Source organism: Danio rerio, chromosome 18 (assembly GCF_049306965.1).
Source record: "Danio rerio strain Tuebingen ecotype United States chromosome 18, GRCz12tu, whole genome shotgun sequence".
Taxonomy (NCBI): Eukaryota; Metazoa; Chordata; class Actinopteri; order Cypriniformes; family Danionidae; genus Danio; species Danio rerio.
In genome coordinates, this window is record NC_133193.1 from 22988226 (window position 1) to 23003071 (window position 14846).

The following is a 14846-nucleotide window of genomic DNA, read 5'->3' on the forward strand; positions in this document are numbered from 1 at the left end:
TTTTGGGGAAAAGATGGCTGTGAAATCGAATGGTCTAATAGTTTTGTTTGAGTTTTATCTTTCCCACTTGCAGAGAAACAACACATGCTCTGTTAAAGATTTGACAACTCAGTTATAACATGCAGCACATACCAAATATACTCTGTAATCTATAAAAAGCATACTCTTTCTCACTATTTTATGTCCTATGCTGCTATGACGTTTGTTGAAGTGCACTTGTGTGGTTGTAATGGAGCATATTACAACATCATTAGCCTTCCTGTAATGTCTTTATTATTTTTCAAGTACTAGTGATGTTTAAAGGAGCAAGGATGTTTTTTATTTTAATTTTTGTTTTGTTTTGCTGAAATATTAATAATAATAATTTCCCAGTGCTGCAGTGGGTGGTGCACGATCACTTCACAGCAAGAAAGTCGCTGGTTTGAGCCCCTGTTAGTTCAGTTGGTGTTTCTGTGTGGAGCTTGCATGTTCTCCCCATGTTTGCATGGGTTTCCTTGGGGTGCTTCAGTTTTCCCCACAAGTCCAAAGAAATGTGGTACAGGTGAATTGAATAAACTAAATTGGCTGTAGTGTACTCTATGTTTGGGAATGAGTGTGTAAACAAGAGTGTATGGGTGTTTTGTTGTGGCTGGAAGGACATCCGCTGCGTAAAATTTGTGCTGGATAAGTTGACGGTTCATTCCACTGTGGCGACCCCTGATTAATAAAGGGACTAAGCCGAAAAGAAAATGAATGAATGAATGAAGTAATAATAATAAATTTTATAAGTATAAGTATCATAAGTATTATGAAGATTTTCTTTTTCTTTTCTACAGAACAAACCACTGTTGTCCAATGACATTCATTAGCCTTTTGATGACATTTTAAGATGAATACTTGTATCTTGCAAAATAGCATCATGGCAAAGACAAAAAAATGTTTTTATTAAAAAGCCTCTATTATGGTTTTTTGAAAGTTACCTTTCATACAGTGTGTAACTCAGCACTAAGTGAATGAAACATCCAGCTGAGGGTTAGATTTGAAAGTGCATGTGTGATTCGAGATGCTTTTAAGATTGAGTGTCTTTTAAATGATTTGTCATTCGTCCAGATCTTTTGCCTGTTCGTATTGATGTAGACATTGAAACAATACCAAATATGAAGTACCGAATCCAGTAAAACGTGAACGCGCCTTTCCCATCAAACAATAGAGGAGTGAGATTGTGTGTGGGACTGATCATCATTGAAGATCAGTAAACGTTCTGGTGATTATTGAAATAATCTACCCTACATGGATTATTTGTTGGACATTTGTTAAAGGAAGGATCAGAAAAGTCTGTTGATATGGGACTTTGTCAGAGCTTCACAGGAGCTTTATCATTACACAGTTCATGGATCAGTTTCTTCTTCCAGTTCACAAGTGTAAGTATGAATAAAATGGTTGCCTCCTTGTTTTCTGTAGCTTGCAAAATATGTATTTAGTTGTGTTTTGTTACTTGTTATTGTAGCTTGTACTATATCTGGTTAGCTCTTTATATTCTCATATTGTGTCTACAACCACGTTGAAAACGCAACACATGCCGCTTTTATTACTGATTTAAATGTGTTTCTGAGCTCGCGATCCTATGCCATTTGTAGTTCAGCTTTTGTCACTGTGTGGATTAATACTAAATGTGTGTCGTTGTTATTACTTATGGTTAGGAATAGAGCAATATGCTGGTGTGTATTGCATTGCATTAATGCACTCCTGCACTGTGCTCACACATACACTCTGCACTCTGACTACTTCAACAATGTAAATAATTGTGGTGGGTGTTTCTCTCTCTCTCGCGCTAAATGCAGTCGACCAATCCCAGCAGACTGGGTCATCAGACCAATCAGCACAGATTAGCATCATACAAAGGAGGGGTTTGCGAACAAATGAATTGCTGATCTAATCATATGGGAGTCGTTGGGATAATTAGGTCAAATAAATACATATTATAAGACAATCATAATGTTTGTTGACCTTGCATGCTTATCAGCTTGTTGTTGGAGACCCCTAAAACCAAAATATGACCTTTTATAATGCATAATAGGGGCGCTTTAATACTATTATGTTTGAGAAATATTCTCTAATACTCTCAGTTAAACAGCACTTGGGAAATATTTGAAGATAATTAAAATTTCACAGAAGAACCAAAAATACTCAAATTCTATGTTCATCTGTGTAAGCAATCCCACACTGAATCCGTCAGACTTTTCTCTGATCAAAAGCCTACATAATTTAGCAAAATTCAAAGTTCAAGTTAGCATAACATTATTTTGTGGGGGGGGGGGGGAAGACAGAAAACTGTAATATTGTGAAATGCTGTTAAAATGTAACAGTTTCTGAGTTTTTTTAAACTTTATGATGGTTAAACTGAATTGTCACCATCATTGCTCCAGGCTTCAGTGACTTTAAAAGTTATTCTAAAATACTGATTTTGTGTTCAAGAAAGATTTATCAGGGTTCATGGAAAACCTGGAAAAGTTTTGGATAAACCTTTTTTTTTAGAAAAACCTACAAACTTCTAAAAAAAAAAAAAAAAAGTCATGGAAATTACATTTACATTTAGCAGACATTTTTGTCCAAAGCAACTTAAGCTGCGGTCACACGAGAGCTTGTACTTGCAAATTTCTGCACTGCAAGAAGGGGCGGGGTTAAACAATATGATTAGACATTAATAAAAGTGAGGGATTGCTTCAAATTTTAAATTTCATATTTTAAATTATCTTCTATTGGTATGTAATGTGATTTCACAGGTAAGAATTCACCAAGCTTGAAGTTTGCAATGCAATGAAATGTGAAACTTGTTACATGTGTTTGCGTTTCCTGTCTGCCGCTTTATAATAGAAATAGTTTTACCTACTATTACTAGTTTAACAAACTATTAGGATTATTAAAAATTTGTTTGATAAATGTCTATATATTGGAATGGAGGTTAGCTGTTTTTAATTCTTTTCTTTTCTTGGTCAAAACATGCTCTCACAATATTAGAACTGTGTAAGCATCATCTATTTTGCATAGATGTAAAAATAAATTGAAACTATTGCCTTTTTATAATATGTCGTAATAAATTTAAACGTTTCTTATGATTTACCACGTATAAGTAGACATTACATGAAACAATAGGTCACGAGAATTGACTTGAAAGTCCTGGAATTTTTGTAGTAAAAATGTGTATAAACCCTGATTTATTGTTATGATCACTATTATTTTTTTAGATTTTAGGAACAGAGACTTTAAAGAGCAGCATTTTTTTATATATATTTATATATATTTATTTATATATTTATATTAAATCATTTTAACAGCATTATAAATACCCTTCCTGTCATGTTTTTACTGAATAAAAGTATTCCTTTAGTTTAAAACAAACAAAAAAAACATTTTACGACATTATATTATGTACATTTTGAGAATATTTCAGTTAAAATTCGGTAAAAAAAAGCAACAAACAAACAAAAAAACATATGGCCATTTTAGACCTTTAGGTTTTCATAAAATAAATGCAGATGTTAATCAACACTCCAGGCTCCTCTGGGTCTCAATGTGGAAATATTCAGCCAAGCAATTATTACATTTATACCTATCATTTCTTAGTGTGTCGTGGGGTAATTTTGGTTATTTAATCAAATCTCTCAGACTTAATAAAACTGGTTCAAGATGACAGAACCAATTTAGAAAAGAGTGGGAGGCCTGAGTGACATGTTACACCAGAAAGGTGCAATTATATGTGAAATATCCAAATCAGAGGCAGTTCACTTTCATTTCCGTTAAGTTGGAAATTGATCCTTCTGAAAATGTTATATATTTTTTTGCAGCATATCTGTTTTGTGTGTATGTGTGTGCGTGTGTGCGTGTGTGTGTGTGTGTTTGTCACAAAGCAGGCCATGTGATTTGCCCCGTACTTCATTTCGTAGCCAACTGCACTCCCACAATTCTACTTCATTTACATTACACTGGGAATTAATTAGTTGCTCAGGCAATTATCCAAAAGAGTTTCTGTATTGATTTTTCTCTTAAGTATGTACCATATATATTTTTCCTTCTCCTAAAGGGGCAACTATATATTCATATCTTACATAAGCCTTTATCTGCATTAAATATCGTGACTCAGAGTAAATGAGGGCCAAAGCTTTTAAAGCAGGTTTGCAGTGTATTCCAACAACAAGGTTCCAGCAACAAGCAATTTGTCTGTCCTCGCCAGACACAACACTACAGAAACATATAAATACCACAGAAGTTCATTCAGAAGTGCAGAATAGTGCACTAGTGTAAGTTTATAATCTAGTTAATGAATATTAAACTTTATTAACATTATTAAAAGTACACACTCAGTGACTATCTGAGATATTATCTGAGATAAACTTACTGCTGCTACATTCTGTATGACAGTAAATTTAGCATTAAATGGTATTTAAAGTCAATCTGCTAACTTTTGAAACTAAAAAAAAACACATAATCAGCATCTGACGTGATTATTGTCGTAGTACTTCATGCAGCCTTATCTCACAAGGAAACGTAACTAAATATTATCAGAAATAATATGTAATTATTTATGTATTATAAATTATTTAATTTGCTTGTGCTTATCCTTGATTCTTAAACATAAAACAGTTGTAAATACATTATAGTTTGTATCCTTGATTACGGCACTATTCAACAGGTTGTGTGCACTCCAGACCAGATATTCATGAAAAAACTCATGACCATTTGACAAGGCTGTGGACTATATTGTAAATAATGTTTAGTTTCATTGCACTGAAGGATCCCTTCACTTCCCAAGACCCCAGCTTATTACTAGGAGCTGCGGGTTTTCATTTTGTTTTGCCTTTATATACAAAATGTTTCTGTATATGTGCTATTAGCTACTGTCTTACATTATATGAGACACCAAGGACCACAGTTTCAGCAAAACAAAAAAAAATCATTTTTTTAATGCTCGACTGAAGAAAGAACAATCTCTTTTATAAAGTTCAAAGTATTTGTAAACTTTGCCTGCATTTTAATCAAAAGATATCCCCATCGGCCACAGACTTTCAGGTTTTTCATTAGGAATTCAGACTGCTGCAAACTAATCTGCCCATTTCCCTCTCTCTTTTTCTCTGTCTTCAGTCCCTGTACCTGATCCGCCAGGAGATGAAAGTTTCCCAGAAGCAGTTGGGTGATTTCTGTGAGGCCCTGAAACAATACCTGAAGAATGTGTCTGCTCAGAGAGACTGTTTCCAGTGAGTTCACTTCTCATCATTCTCTTACTTTGACCCTCAACTAAGTGTTTTTTAAAGGAACACTCCACTGTTTTCTATTTGATTCTTTTTTGAAAAGACTAATTTTACAATTTCACTCCTCCAGAGTTAAACAGGAATGTTTTACCATATATTTAATCCATTTAGCTGATTTCTGTGTCTGGAGATCAGACTTTAGCTTAGCTTAGCACAGATCATTGAATTGGATTAGACCATTAGCATTAGGGTTGGCCATCGTCCATCGCACATTGGACAGTTTATCAAGGATGTACTGCTGGATTGTGTCTCACTATAATTGTTAAACGTGATATTTAATTAATCTTGTCTCTATCTAATGACTCTTCTGTCTTTTGAATCTATCAGATAATGTGTCAAAGCGTCAGTACACTACTTCAATCTTTCACTTTCGAGCTTGTACTTAGTATTTTTAAGTAATTTTAATGAAAACCTCAGATACTGTTGGTTGCGCACCTTTTTTACCAACCAGGTTTGTCGACGTCATTATAACAAGACAGATCACTCTGCCTATTCATGCCAGAGTCCAGCGGAAAAAGTGATTGACATGTGGTTATCTGTGTGTAACATATCTTCATTTATTTATGATTTTATTATGGGTAAAACAAAGACGATGCGGGTCAGGTAGTTGAAACATTAGGCTACAAATAATTAATTTGTTATGAATTAGTTAATTGTTTATAAATAATTAGTTCACCACCGCCTATGATGCAAAATTGTATGATGAATGATGCCAAATTGGTCGACCTTACACAAACCCTGATTAGCATCTCTCTCAAAAAGGACAAATAAGTTTCAATAATTTTCAACTTTAAATCAAAAAAAACTTTAAAGTTTGACTTTAGTCAAACTTTAAATCAAAAAAAATTATCAAAACTATTTTGTTATTTTTGAGTGTGATGCTAATGGTCTAATCTGATTCAGTTATCAATGCTAAGCTAAGTTAAACATGCTCTGGCCAGACCTGGACATCAGGTGAAAGTATAAGAAAAATAATCAGACTAAGTTGTAAAATGAGGCTATTTTTATTTTTTTTAAGTGCAGTGTTTTTTAATTCCCTACTTTATACTAGTCTCTCATTGCTTCTTATTGCATTTATAAATCAATACAAAGTTTGTGCTTCTGTGCTGTCGAATTAAAGTGTTTTCAGGTAGTTCTTTATTAGTTTGAATGTGTCTGTTGCAGGGTAGCAGTAATGATAGAGTAATGCATTTCTTACGGAATGAACCTGTGTTTCTCTTCTAAATGCTTGTGCTTCAACAATGCGTATGCATCTCTGATGTGGTGGAAAATGATACGGTGTCGTTTTGCCTCCTGTGGATAAAGATGGCAGACAAGCAAAGGGGAATGTTGTTATTCTAGTTCATGAATTAATGATGAAACTGGCTGAACAATTGCTGTTTTTTCTACACTATTAATACATTGTGTTTGCAAAGCCCTAAAAGATCATAGAATAGTTTGCACATAAAACTGGTTAAGCTACTGTTTTACTGCCATAATTGCACCTAGTACATTTAGGAAAAATGGAAGAAATTGAGATTATTAATCTGTTTTCAAAACTATAATGCTAATACTAATTTGGTCAGTACATTTTAAATACTAAACTGGGGTGCGTTTCCCAAACAACGACGTTACATACTCTTCTAAAACATTAAATCACTTAGAAAAGCTAGCACATATTCTAATATCATATATAAATCATATAAATAAATAAATAATGAGGCTATTTATTAAGAAATGAAATTTAATATTTATTATTTATTAGGAAATGAAAAAAACATACTTTAATAATAATATTAATGATGATGATTATTATTATTACCAGTAATATTATCATTTAGTACGATATTTTTTTTTTTTTTTTTTGAAAGTCTACTTTTACAATTTGACACATGCAAACCACTGCAGAAATGTTCTAACCAGCAGGCCCATGACATATACAGTACAGATACTTAAAAAATAACCCACTAAAAATTAAAAGCATTAACGTAGGCTATGCTATGTTTTTTTTTTTTTTTTTTCCCAAGCTTTGAAGATGCAACATAAATTCTGCTTTTAGGTATAATAATAGGTCACCTATAGCTTTCATCATGAGGCTGTGTTAAAAATGACATCAATGATTTCAAGGCGCACTGCGAAGGGAGCGCAATTGTAAACATGAAGATCTCATACCAGGTGACGTAATGGCGCAGTAGGTAGTGCTGTCGCCTCACAGCAAGAAAGGCGCTGGGTCACTAGTTTGAGCCTCGGCTCAGTTGGCGTTTCTGTGTGGAGTTTGCATGTTCTCCCTGCGTTCGCGCGGGTTTCCTCAGGGTGCTCCGGTTTCCCCCACAGTCCAAAGACATGCGGTCCAGGTGAACTGAGTAGGCTAAATTGTCCGTAGTGTATGAGTGTGTGTGAATGAGTGTGTGAATGTTTCCCAGTGATGGGTTGTGGCTGGAAGGGCATCCGCTGCGTAAAAATGTGTTGGATGAGTTGGTCGTTCATTCCACTGTGGCGACCCCGGATTAATTAAGGGGCTAACCCGTCAAGAAAATGAATGAAGATCTCATACCCCAGGTCAGTCTTTAATTCATTCATTCAATCATTCATTCATTCATATACTGTAAGTATTTAGATTGTGAAAATAATGGATTGCATTTAAAAAATATCTAAATTAACAGGCTAATATTTTGACTTCAACTGTATGTCTTTGCTAAACTAATGTCTAATTACTAACTTCTTTTGTCCTTGCCATTATGATTACATGCATGATACTAGCATTCAGCTTAAAGTGACATCTAAAGGCTTCACTAAGGCCATACTCACACTAGATACAGTTGCCTCTAACCGGGCCAAAGCACGCTTGTCCCCCCTCCTGTCTCCCCCGACGGCCCGCGCTCACACCACAAACGGGCTTCGGCATGCTTACGTCATCGCTGCTGCGCTGTTCAGTGAGAAGCGCTCTCTCACTCAGCAGCACAGTGGAGATTTCTCTAGTTATAACGTTTCAGTCGTTTGATATGCCGTCAAAAATTTCGCCAAACTGTCCTTAGGGATGCGGGGACACGCAGTCAGATATTTCGCCGAACAGATCCGCCACTTTTGGCGCTCATAAACAATCATAAAGCTCTCGTGCTGCAGGAATGAGGAGTTCTGCTGAAGCCGCACAGCTGTGATGCAGTGAGGGGTTTGCGTCTTTAATAAACTACGGCAGTTTGCGTTCACTGAACAGTAAGAATTATTAATAAACCCATATGAAACAGTGCCTTAAAAGTCACGTCTCGCTTTCAGTTTCGGGCTTTGGCGCGTTTTGCACTCACACACAAGTGTACCGCGCCAAAGCCCAAGTGAACCGGGCTCAGGCACACCTCTTCCAACCGGGCCAGGGCCGGCCAAGTGAACCGTGCTTGAGCCCGATTAAGCGCACTCACACTTCTCAAACGATCCGGGAAACGGGCCTGGGCACGGTACGGATGGCATAGTGTGAGTAGGCTTTAAGTTATTTAGGTTAACTAGACAAGTTTTGATAACAAATTATGGTTCATTAGTCAATGTTAATGTATTTACTAACATTAACTTAATATGAAAAATTGTTAAGCATTTATTAATCATTGTTCAACATTTACTAATGCATTATTAAAATCCAAAGTTGTGCTTGTTAATATTAGTTAATGCACTGAGTTAACATGAACTAATCGTTCATTCATTTTCTTTTCGGTTTAGTCCCTTTATTAATCAGGGGTCGACACAGTGGAATGAACCACTAACTTATCCAACATATATTTTATTATGCAGCGAATGCCCTTTTACCTGCCACCCATCATTGGCAAACACCCATACACTCTGATGCACACTTGTGGGGAAGACTGAAGCACATGGAGGAAACCCATGCCAACACAGGGAGAGCATGCAAACTCCACAAAGAAATGCCAACTGACCCAGCCGAGGCTCAAACCTGTGACCTTCTTGCTGTGAGGCAACAGTGCTAACCACTGCGACACAGTGTTGCCCAACAAGAACTAACAATATTTAATTTTCAATAACATTAACTAACATTTACAACGATGAATAAAAAGTGCAATCAATGTATTACTAATAGCTTGTTCATGGTAGTAAATACATCAACATTGTTTTAAAGTGTTACCTACGTTTTGTAAGCATTGGCATGTTACAATTGGCATACAAATATGTTTTATATATGTATTTTTGTTCAGTCAAGCGAAAAGAAATAGGAATTTCTCAAGAAGAATAAAAAAAAGAAAAATAATAAGAAAAAGTTGTTAAAAGTGTTCATATGCATTTCAAAATAATATCACAGGATTTATAAAAGTAAATCTTGCAAAATTATTATATTTACTGTATTTATCAAACAAATGTGACCATGGTGACCATAAGAGACATTCATTCATTCATTTCATTCATTTTCTTGTCGGCTTAGTTCCTTTATTAATCCGGGGTCGCCACAGCGGAATGAACCGCCAACTTATCCAGCAAGTTTTTACGCAGCAGATGCCTTTCCAGCCGCAACCCGTCTCTGGGAAACATCCACACACTCATTCACACACACTATGGACAATATAGCCTACCCAATTTACCCTGTACCGCATGTCTTTGGACTGTGGGGGAATCCGGAGCACCCGGAGGAAACCCACGCAAATGCAGGGAGAACATGCAAACTCCACACAGAAATGCCAACTGAACCGAGGTTCGAACCAGCAACCCAGCGACCTTCTTGGTGTGAGGCGACAGCACTATCTACTGCGCCACTGCCTCGCCCTCATAAGAGACATTTGTTTTTCAAAAATTTAAATGTAAATATTTAGTCAAATAATATTTACTGTCATCATGGCAAAGATAAAATAAATCAGTTATTAGAAATGAGTTATTAAAAATATTATGTTTAGAAATGTATTGAACAAAATCTTCTCTCTGTTACACAGAAATTGGGGGGGGGGAAACAAACGGGGTCTAATAATTCAGGGGGGCTAATAATTCAGACTTCAGACTGTATATTCAGAATAAGCATGAGTAAGTAATATGAAACATTCATATATCTTTTGTGACTTCCTTATTTGTGATGTAGAATGCAGGGAAAGCGGCTGCATAGAGAGACACTGCAGCGCTGCTGAAGATTGTGGGTGTTTAACAGGCTTTGATGGATAATTATGAATTTGTAGCATTTTCTGTTGTTTAAAGTACATCCTTGTTTGCCTTCTTGCTACAACATATCGTAGACACTATGCATGTAATAGATCATATTTAACATAGAAAATACAGGTTGTGGCCCACAATCCACAGCTTCTGCTTGTTGAAGCTGCTCCTTCTTTGAGGCTTTGAGGAGTGTTTAGCTGAATCCAGCACTGAAACAGGGAAATATTTTGGAAGTTGTCCTTTGTCTAATGCTATATATATATATATATATATATATATATATATATATATATATATATATATATATATATATATATATATATATATATATATATATATATATTATGTTTCAGAGAATGAAAAAAAAAAAAATATATATATATATATATATATATATATATATATATATATATTTTTTTTTTTTTTTTTTTTTTTTTCATTCTCTGAAACATAATTAAAAAATAACTGTGAGCACTTCTCTCTTTCTGTCTTGTCCTTTGGAAGCCCAAATACAGAAACTGAAGAAGCTCTTTGAAAAGGTTAGCGTTTGGGCGGCATTTTAGCTTTCTCTGCTATAACTATACAGTGCCTCTGGCCACGCCTCATTGCTGCGCGGAGTGTATGCACGTGGTGAATGCACATAACCTGAAGCTCTTGTGATCTCACTAGCCCGGATGTAATTTTTTTCAGTCCCCATAATTCATTCCCAGTGCTCTGTACAAGCCAATGTCTTCCTTTGCATTGAACTTTGAGTGTTATATTCAGAGATGTTGTTTATGTTCACACAGCTTCATTACACGTTTAAAATATGATATCGAAGTGGACAACCCCTTTAAAACTAACCTAACAGAGCCCAAACTTTTGAACAGTTGCTTCACTTTCACAATTTTGGTCAGGCCACGACTGAGAGCATTTTTCTTCCCCACGGCATGAAATATTAATGTAAAAGCAGTGAGTAAAATAGGTCCTTTGTAGTGTTTTCAAGGAGAGGCCTTTGTATGGCAGCATTTTGTACTGCCATCATGATTCACATCAGACTAGTGAATAATTGATCAGTGAGAACATCTGCAAGCCTCTGCAAAGACCCCAAAACTGTCATCTCTAGCCACTCTTTTATCTGCCTTATTTCTGTCAGCCTTCCTCCTCTATTACTCCATTATCACCGTCTGTTTGTCAGATATTCTGTTCAGATTCTGAACAGTGATTGAGATGCTCTTTCTACTGCTCATTTGAATCAGAAAAATGCATAACTCATTGTTTGTTTGATATGTGGGAACATTAATAATCAGGTACAGTTAATGTAAAATCTAAATTGAACCTGTTTTCTTGCTCAATGCACATTCTGTAAAAGATTTATTAGTGAATAAAGCAATTGTTTGGCTTTATCATCTTTAACCTAAATTAACCTCAGCTTTAACGTAAATTAGAAATGCTCTTACTCTCAAACAACTTTTCCTGTTGGACTTAATTTAGTAACAACGATATACATATGATTATTGTTTAATTTTGAGTAGTTTTTTTTTATTATTCTATATTTAAATTGTTTAGTTGGTTTGTTTTAAGATTTAGTTTGTTTACTTTTTATCACTTTTAAGATTTTAAAGTTTTAATTACTTTTTTGTTTTGTATTTATTTTTTAGTTCATTTTGCACTTCAATTTCAACTAAACTAAAATGACAAATGTTGCATTGAAGACTTTAGATAGTTGAACACACTCACCGGCCACTTTATAAGTTACACCATACTAGTACAAAGTGGTTACACGGTTAATTCTTCGTGGTTTAGATTCAACAATGTATTGGAGATATTCTTCAGAGATTTTGGTCCATATTGACATGATAGCATCACACAGTTGCTGCAGATTTGTCAGCTGCACATCCATGATGCGAATCTCCCATTCCACCACATCCCAAAGGTGCTTTATTGGATTGAGTTCTGGTGACTGTGTGGCCATTTGAGTACAGTGAACTCATTGTCATGTTCAAGAGACCAGTCTGAGATGATTTGTGCTTCATGACATGAGGTGTTATGCTGTTGGAGGTAGCCTTTAGAAGATGGGTACACTGTGGTCATAAAGGGATGGACATGCAAGAATACCCAGGCTGTGACGTTGACATGATGCTCAATTAGTACTAATGGGCCTAAAGTGTGCCAAGAAAATATCCCCCACACCATTACACCACCACCAGCAGCCTGAACTGTTGATGCAAGGCAGGATGGATCCATACATTTATGTTGTTGATGCCCCTACCATCTGAATGTCGCAGCAGAAATCGAGACTCATCAGACCAGGCAATGTTTTTCCAATCTTCTAGTGTCTAATTTTGGTGAGCCTGTGCCAATTGTAGCCTCAGTTTCCTGTTCTTGGCTGACAGGAGCGGCACCTAGTGTGGTCTTCTGCTGATGTAGCTCATTCGCCTCAAGGTTCAATGTGTTGTGCGTTCAGAGATGCTTATCTGCAAACCTCGATTGTAACGAGTTTTGAGTTTCTGTTAGATTTCGATCAGCTCAAACCAATCTGGCTATTCTTCTATGACCTCTGGCATCAACAGGGTATTTGCGCCCACAGAATTGCCGCTCGCTGGATATTTTGTCTTTTTCGCCCATTCTCTGTAAACCCTAGAGATGATTGTGCATGAAAATCCCAGTAGATCAACAGTTTCTGAAATACTTAGACCAGCCTATCTGGCACCAACAACCATGCCACATTCAAAGTCACTTACTGTAAATCACTTTTTTTCCCCATTCTGATGCTCAGTTTGAACTGCAGCTGAGCATCATGACCATGTCTACATGCCTAAATGCATTGAGTTGCTGCTGTGTGAGTGAGCTGATAAAAATTTGTGTTAACAAGTATTTGGACAGCTGTACCATTTGGCCAGTGAGTGTATATTTCATGTTTTGTGTTTTATTTCAAAAATACATTTTAGTTTTTTAGAGAGTGCTTACAAAACAATTTACCAGATTTATTTTATATTTTATTTTATTTTATTTATCGTTGGGGGAAAAATGGGGGAAAAAGGTTTGCGTTTTTTAGTTCAATAGACCATTTTAATGTGGACATGTCATTGGCCCATAAACATTTCCTGCTTTTTATCAAACTAATTCATAACTGTAGTAAGAGGCAATTCAATCATAACTTAATGTTATGTGTAGTGTAGTCACAAAATAATAATGGTGGACAGCAGGATCATGTGTGCACAGGTGCTTAGTGTTTCTATCTAAAAAGTGTTTCTTCTAAAAGTGACATCGCCATCTACTGGCCTGGCATACAGAATACGGCATTTCATTTTCCTGAATCTGTATATACAGGGATTATTTTAAAAACATAGTTGTCAGTCAAACAGCTCACATTGAGTCTCAATTCATGTAGGTAACACCCACTTTTTTACCACACAAATAACTGTTGTTGTTTTTTTCCTCATTGAAAATCATGTCTCACTTAAATCTATCAAATTACACAAGTGAAATGCTCTGCTAAAAACAATCAACGCTGACATGAAACATCAGCATGTGCTTTAGGTGTGATATCCCAAGTTTACTAGCAAGCAATCGACTCAAATTTGAGTACAGCTTGAATCATTTCCATATCCAGAAAGTGCTAAAAAGCTGTGTTGCGAGTTTTGCTGCTTCTAGTAAGAGTTTGAGGAGTCTTTGGGGTTGTTAGAACTAGCTTGTGTTTAGATGTCTGTTGATGTATTGAGCTAATGCTAATCGTTGCTGTTTTACTGCCTGAAGGGCTGCAGCTGTAGCGCAGCAGGAATATGAGGACGCACTGCCATCAAGTGGAGGCTCAAACACTACAGTGGAGGATTGTGCCTCTGTTTACAGTTTCTGTAGAATGAGAGTAATTGCCCTCTAATTGAAGACATTTATACCCGTTTTCTTTGTCGACACTGTTTCTACAAGATTAATTAGTGTTTTTCATCAGCCTGCTAAATCAATGTGAAATGTGTGAGAATGAAAGTGTTTTTTACAGTTGTTCTTCTTCTTTCTTCAGTGTGACGGCTGTCAGGCTGCCTGATGGCCTTTCCTTTGTGGTGTATGAGTTCTGGGATGGAGAGGAGGAGTGGAAGAGGTAAAATATTTTTTTTCTGTGTGTCTTTCAGTGTTTGGTATGTTCAATGGGATTTTTGTCTCTCAACTCTCTCTCATCAACTTGATTACCATGATCGTAGTTATTTTGAGACAAAAATAAGTTGGTATGTGTTCCTAACATGTTTGTTTTTCTTTCTTCTGTTGAGCACAAAGAAAGATATATTGAGGAATAATAGGAAAAAACACCCAATGACTTTCATAGTAATGTTTATTCCTAGTATGTATGTCAGGGTTTATTTTTCCAACATTCTTTAGAATATCTTGCTTTGTGTTCAACAAAAAAGATTCATAAAAGTTTAGAATAACCTGAGTGAGAGTCAATGTTAATTTTTTGTGAGCGATCTCTTTAAC

The 14846-nt window shown here is 35.8% G+C and overlaps 1 protein-coding gene across 2 annotated transcripts in view; it reads left to right on the forward strand.

Annotated features, from left to right (window-relative positions):
- The window catches only part of necab2 (N-terminal EF-hand calcium binding protein 2), a 210163-nt gene that overhangs the window by 189936 nt on the left and 5381 nt on the right, over window positions 1-14846 (forward strand). For both annotated transcript variants that reach the window (NM_001328213.1, XM_009293572.5), the window contains 2 exons: window positions 5119-5231; window positions 14398-14475. In NM_001328213.1, coding sequence (NP_001315142.1) covers window positions 5119-5231; window positions 14398-14475 — 191 coding nt within the window. The remainder of the gene's footprint in view (window positions 1-5118; window positions 5232-14397; window positions 14476-14846) is intronic.